The 6,907-nt window shown below is 38.8% G+C and overlaps 1 protein-coding gene across 1 annotated transcript in view; it reads right to left on the bottom strand.

Moving 5' to 3' along the window:
• The window catches only part of FAM3C (family with sequence similarity 3 member C), a 33,514-nt gene that overhangs the window by 12,268 nt on the left and 14,339 nt on the right, over positions 1-6,907 (bottom strand). The window contains exons 3-4 of the mRNA XM_015822274.2: positions 5,712-5,816; positions 4,452-4,481 (exon numbers count right to left, since the gene is read on the bottom strand). Of these exons, the coding sequence (XP_015677760.1) occupies positions 4,452-4,481; positions 5,712-5,816 (135 nt within the window). The remainder of the gene's footprint in view (positions 1-4,451; positions 4,482-5,711; positions 5,817-6,907) is intronic.

The following is a 6,907-nucleotide window of genomic DNA, read 5'->3' as shown; positions in this document are numbered from 1 at the left end:
ATATCGTGGTCTACGGTATCAAAAGCCGCTGAGAGGTCCAAAAGAACAAGGACAGAGGAATATCCCCTGTCCCGGGCCCTCCAGAGATCATTAACCAACGCGACCAATGCCGTTTCCGTGCTGTGCCCCGGCCTGAAGCCCGACTGGTATGGGTCTAGATAGACTGATTCATCCAGGTGTCCGGGGAATTGCTGCGCAAAGAAACAAATTTAAATCTAAAGGCGTGATTAATCTGATCATTTATGATGAAATATTGGAAATATTATCAAAGGATACACAAGTGATGAATGCTTCTGAATGTGAAAATGGATGTTTCTTTGTAGTAACAAGAAAGTATGTGGAGGAAAGTAAAACAAGTACAAGCAGCCATTGTGAAAGCAGAAAGCCTGCAAGAAGAAAAAGTGTGAGTCCAGTATGAAAAAGTATTAGAAGATAGATTACTCTCCCCCCACCAAATGAATGGAAAGAGAAAATGGAAATTGCTTGGAAGGGAGTGAAAAGAAGTATGTTACTGATTACTCTCAAAGTGTGTAGAGTTAAACTAAAGGGAAGTATGAAAAGGAACAGTTAATACTGTGTTTCCCCGAAAGTAACCCCCCCAAAAGTAAACCCTAGTTTGGGGGCATGGGCATATGGAGGGTGAAGCTGCCCCAGGCGCCCCGCACCCACTTACCTTCCCAGTAAGACTGCCACAGCCAGACCTCCCATACCCCGACACTTGTCAAACTGTGTGGCTTGTCATGCCAGTGCCGCTGCTCACAGCGGGGGGTTGCACAGCACTTTGGGCCGTTGCTGTCGCTCGCAGCAGGATGCCGCATGGTGCTTCGGGCTGTTTCTGCCGGTCAGCAGAGCGTCTCTTCGGGCGATTGCTTTTGCTCGCAGCGGGACGCAGCATGGCGCGTTAGGCCATTTCCGTCACTCAGCCGAGTGGCTCTTCGGGTGATTGCCATTGCTTACAGGATGCTGCAGGGTGCTTTGGGCCATTTCCGCCACTGCGTCCTGCTGCAACAGCAATGGCCCAAAGAGCCACTCGGCTTCTTGCTGTGAGCAACAGCAACAGCCCGAAGCGCTGTGCAACATCCTGCCACGAGCGGCGGCACTGGCATGATGAGCCACACAGCTTGAGAAGTGTCAGGGCGTGGGAGGCCTGGCTGCAGCGGTCCTACCGGTAAGGTAAGCGGGTGCAGGCTGCGTGGGGCAGCTTCACCCCTCCCACTCCTTAGAGCTGCAATGGCGCAATGCGCTACATGGTGTCCAGCTGCAAGTGGCAGCAAGCAGCCGCTGAAGAAGTCAAGCAGTGGCGTGACAGGTGTCGGTGTGTGAGAGGCCTGGCTGTGGTGGTCCTAAGGTAAGACACCCCCCCCCCCAAATAAGACCCAGTGCCTCTTTTGGAGGCAAAAAAAAAAAGACCGGGTCTTATTTTCGGGGAAACACAGTAGAAAGGCATGAAAAAGACTATGGATGAGAACTAGGAGAATGACTGAAAAAAATGTGAATGAGAGAAAGATGTTGTATAATGTGTACTGAGAGAAAGACAGTAGTCAAAGAAAGTAGTCAAAGAAAGCAGTGAATAGTTAAGATTAAAGGAGGCTGAAAAAATGTTGAACAAATGTTCAACATGGATGAAGAAGTCCAAATCTACAGTTTCCTGCAAAGTGAATAGAAATAAAAATAGAACTGATGAAATGATTCTAAATGAAATTTATGTGACGGAATGCCAGAAGTATTTTAGAGTGTTATTTGGGAATCAGGGATATGTCAAAGAATGACATTGAAAAGTTTAATGTCTTCATTAAATGCATTTATTTAATGTATTTATGGATAAATGTGTAAGGAAAGCTGGTGGTGATGATGGAGTCATGAATATATGTGTGCTTTGGTATACAGATAATGCTGTGTTGTTGACTGAGAAGCTAATGGTTTACAATGAATGTTGGCTTTGCAAAGTAATATCTGAACAATGAATGTGTAATGCAATGTAATATCCGAACATTGAATGTGTATCAACACCCATGCAGTTGTGTTTGACAGAGGAAATGGAACTGTAATAACATGAGGGAAAAAACTAGAGCAAGGCAATTAATCTGTGTATCTTAATACATTTTAAGATGAGAAAATGCTTGTAGAAAATTAGTGAATATTGTCATCTAAAGAATATTTGTTGAAATAATTTTAAAAGGCTATACTGTATGTAAGATCATGCTTGTGACCACACTGTTAGGTGAAGAGCTGAATATGTCCAGAGAAATGTAAGTAAGCTGAATGTGCTTGGAATGGTACCCTCATATTTTAACTATATAGTTATTCTGATCAGATTACACTTGCTTTCCCCAAATCATGTCAGTTCAGTTAAGACACCCTTGTATTTTAGCAAGCACTCTTCTTGCATTGGACAACCATTTGTCTGAGATAATATAAGTTCTCCTGCCTTGGGCAGGGGGTTGGACTAGAAGACCTCCAAAGTCCCTTCCAACCCTATGATTCTACTTAAAAGAAATTACCTGTAAGAAGAGATAGGATCAAGAATGAATGTATACTGAATGAATGATTAAAGTGAGCTAATAGTATGAAAGAAACAAAAGTGCTTTAGTCAGAGAGAAAAAAAATGTAGACTAAATTGCACAATACAAGTATGAAGGAAGAGTGAGTGGGTTAAGAAAACAAGAAAGGCTTGAAGAAATGAATGTGTCTGCTAAAATTATATTTAACTACATTTCCTCCTCCCTCCCTCCAGTCCCTTATCTCATGCCTTTATTTTTTTTGGTTTCCTATCTTTGCATAGATTCAATCTGTAGGTTCAATCACATCTAAGGCTTTCAGACTGAATGGAGATTTGTTCTAATGCCCAAAATTATACCAGGAGGCTACAAAGCACTTCACAAATTTACAAACCACTTTTTCATATTTCAGGTTTTTCTTCTGTTTCTGATTTTTTTACAGGCTGTACCAATATTCCAAGTTCACTTCCACACATGGAAAATACTAGAGGGAGCATGAGGAGTGGTGTGAACAGCGCTTGACAGGAGTAGTAACCTAATATATTTAATTACCTAATTAAACTCTCTGCCTATCAGAACTCTTTTAGGACTGGAAGAGTGACATTACTCACGCTTCATTCATTTATTCAGCTTTCGGTTTCTTTAAGGTGGCCAACTAGACACTTGGACTTTATTTTCTCTTATGCTAATTGAATGTTACATTTCTAGGCTAGTCCAGCCAACACAATAGAAGCTCAACTCTGCTGTTGGACTACAAGTTCAAAACTAATCATTCCAATACATATTCTTGGCTCAAACCAGTAAGATCTCTTGGAACAAGTCTTACTTTTAAATTCTGCATACAGGTAGTCCTTGACTTAAAACCTTAATGGAGCTTGCCCATTACATCATAAGTCATGATGGTCATAAAGTGGATCACCCACATGACCAACTCAATTTTACAACCTTTTTTGTGGTGATTGTTAAGGGACCACTACAACCAGAAGTGCTGGGTTTTGGCAAAAACATAAAATGCAGTCACGTGATTGAAGGACGCTGCAAAGAGCCATAAATGCAGGCAGATTGTCAAATGCCCAAAATGCAGTCATGTGACTGGGGGGAGGGCAGTTATTAGAGCATCGGAACTGGGTCATGAGTATCCCTAGGAAGGCCCACCATAACTTCAAACAGTCACTAAGTGACAGGTTGTAAGTTGAGGACTACATATAGCTCTGGCAGGTTTAGGCCTCCACTAAGAGTGAACAGATGTCAAGAAAACACATACAGAGCTGGCACGAATGGAGAGTTGATAAGGCTGAAAACATTCATATTTTCCATTGCAGTATGAACCTCTGAATTTCTAAGATCCTTATTACAGTCAGGATGTTCAATCTGTCTTGATTAAGGTTTATGTGTTCATTTAATTCCTTTCCTTCAGTTTTAGTGTACAATGGACTAATGGTCCTACTTCTGTGGATATAATGATATACTGTGACAAGTAGGGGGTAAAAAACCAACTCCTTTGACAATTTTCAAACAAAGTGACTTGCTCGATTACAAAGGGAAAATGTCATATTTTCACCAACTTATTTTTGGTGGCATTAATCTTGCCTATGTCGTCACACCCTTCAATCTTAAAAAAAATGAATCCAATCAAAATAAATACTAAATATTTAGATGAATGAGAGTCATGGGTTTAAAATGATCTTTATCAAAAAATAAGCACTGGAGAAGATAAAGATTTCTAAATCTTTACTAGTGTCTCTTTAATTGCTGACTTTTTATTTGTCTCTTACTAGGAAGCTCTTACACAACCTGCATTCTGAGGAATTTCACAAGCCCACCAAGACTTTCCCTTTAAAATCAGTACCAGCCTTGCATAGCTCACTAAGACACTCTTACTGTACAGTGTAGATCTTAATTATGATGCATTAAAAACACCAATAAGTAACAACTGTAGTGCAGGATACTCACTTCGCAATGGTAGGTCCAGTGGTGATCTTGCTAGAAAAATGAACATTGAAATATACATTAGTAAAACATTTGCTTTTTATGGAATTGTATGTCATAATTCCTAACGCACCAAACTAAGATTTGAAAATTATAACTTATCATTTATATTTGATGATAATGTTATCAACTGTACAATAACATTTTGGTGCAATTGACTACAATATTATGTTGTAGCAGAGGTAATTACAGAATACATACCATGAGTTACACACATATACACTAATTAGTCATATACCATGTTTCCCCAAAAATAAGACCCTGCCTTATTTTATTTTTTATTTTGCCTCCAAAAGAGGCACTAGGTCTTATTTTTGGAGGGAGGGGTGTCTTTTCCACTCATCTCACAACGGCAGCACCGACAGCCCCACCCACCCAGCCCACTTCTTCTGGGGCTGAAGGAGCAGGTTCATTCTGCAGCTGAGAATGGAGCTTGGCCTGTAGTTTGATTGAATCCCTAGCTCGGTTCTCGGCTGCAGTGGCCTTCCGGAAAGGCAGTCTGAGCTCCATTCTCAGCTGCAGAATGAACCTGCTCCTTCTGGCGAGGCAAATGTCGGCCTAGCTGCAATGGCAACCTCCACCCACCCCACCCCTGCCCTAGCTTGCTTTTAGGGTAGGGCTTATATTAGGCCCACCCCCCAAAATCAAGCTAGGGTTTATTTTCAGGGTAGGTCTTACTTTTGGGGAAACACAGTAGTAAATAAACCTTTAGATTAAAAGATCTGAGTTTGGTGGACTTCAGATACAATGACTTTTTTGATTTGTGTTTTCCCCTAATTTAACAACCTTTTAATGGCCTTTAAATTGGAGGGTTTGATTGTTAAATCAAAGCATTATTGCAAATGATGCCATTTATGTCAATTATGTAATTACACCAATGTTATAAATTGTATTTAAGGGACATTCCCTTCTCTCAAATCAATGATTTACTGTAAATAAATTCAGAAGGGAATATAAAAAAAGCAGAGCTGACTTGTTTTACTCTGCATAATTTAAAATCACCATACTTATCCTGGCAAATCTTACGACAGAAATGGGATTCTGAACTGAAAACTTAGCTATAGTATACGAAGAGTACTTTTGCCTACAATTCTTAACTGATCTATCTGTGAGTCAGTCTCACTAATATTAATATTTAATGTTAATGTTTCAGAACAACAGTATATGAGTGCATTATGCTTAAAAAATACAGTTCCAAATGAAAATAACAAGTAGGTCACTTACCAAAAAGATTTCCTAAACTGGCGTCCATTTTTATTTCAAATACTTGAGATATGACATAAAACATCAGCAAGAACACAGCCACTGCTATTACCAACTTTGCTGCTCCTAATTTAAACAGAGCAAAAGAAAGTCGCTGAACAACTGTACAACCGTCTACTATAATAAAACATCCCCACCACTACTATAATAATATTGGGAATATAGCTATGTCCAAATTTGGAAGCAAATTATAGGAATTTATCTACATAAATATATCATTTAGAAATTATAGCAGTGAGAACAGATGTGAAATTTCTTTTTCATTTAAGAGCAACAAACTGATTACTCTTGCTCTTATTTCATGTCTATAAGCCAGTCAAAATATTTTAAAACTATCACAGGAAAACAAAAGTCCTGTTTTTTTGTTTTTTTAAAAAAGGATTATACTATAAATTATCATTCTTCATTCTATTTTTCTTGTATTCATTAAGAAGATTTTTAAAATTTTGCTAATTTTTTTAATGGTCACATTATCTAAAATGGTATAAATCTTCATAATTTCAGTAAATGTTACTTTGGTACAGAAGTAACTGTACCATTCATAACCTGGCTCACAAAACATGAACAGGCTTCAGGTTCACAATTTCCCATTTTTCGTCCATTTCATTCTGTCATTTGTGCAAAGATTGTTGTGAGCTCTAATGAAGCAAACTACAGCTACTGCAAATCCATAACTTGTTCCAAGCAAGAGCTAGAAAATCAATTCTGTTTTGCAGGCTGCATCCAATTGGCCATCAGACGTCAAATGAACAGTAACTTCAAAACAGGCATTTAAAGGTGTTATACTGCCCAAAGCCACTTTTCAATAATTCATCTGTGACAAGAGTGAGATCAAACTCCTGGCTTATCAAATATTTGCCAATATGTGTTCACACCATTCCCATAACAACAAGTACAAAAAATAGCTGTTAGCATTCGAAGTTAAATATTAGACATGCAATTATATTTTCTTGTTTTTTTTCTGAAGATGTCATTACCCTTATAATTGTGAATACAAACTGTAGTCACCAAAGAGCCTCAATAAAAGTGGGATTTTTATGATGTGATCCCAAAATCCTTGGAAAAACAATTACTGGAAACATACCTATCCACATGTCCATAATGCTGCCTTCCAATTTAACATAGGCATTTTGAGTTATTGTATTTTAGGGCAGTAT

The sequence above is a fragment of the Protobothrops mucrosquamatus genome, unplaced genomic scaffold, assembly GCF_001527695.2.
Source record: "Protobothrops mucrosquamatus isolate PMUCROS unplaced genomic scaffold, P.Mucros_1.0 scaffold1515, whole genome shotgun sequence".
Lineage (NCBI taxonomy): Eukaryota > Metazoa > Chordata > Lepidosauria > Squamata > Viperidae > Protobothrops > Protobothrops mucrosquamatus.
The sequence above is the reverse complement of the archived record's forward strand: the minus strand, read 5'-3'. Positions and strand labels throughout refer to the sequence as shown.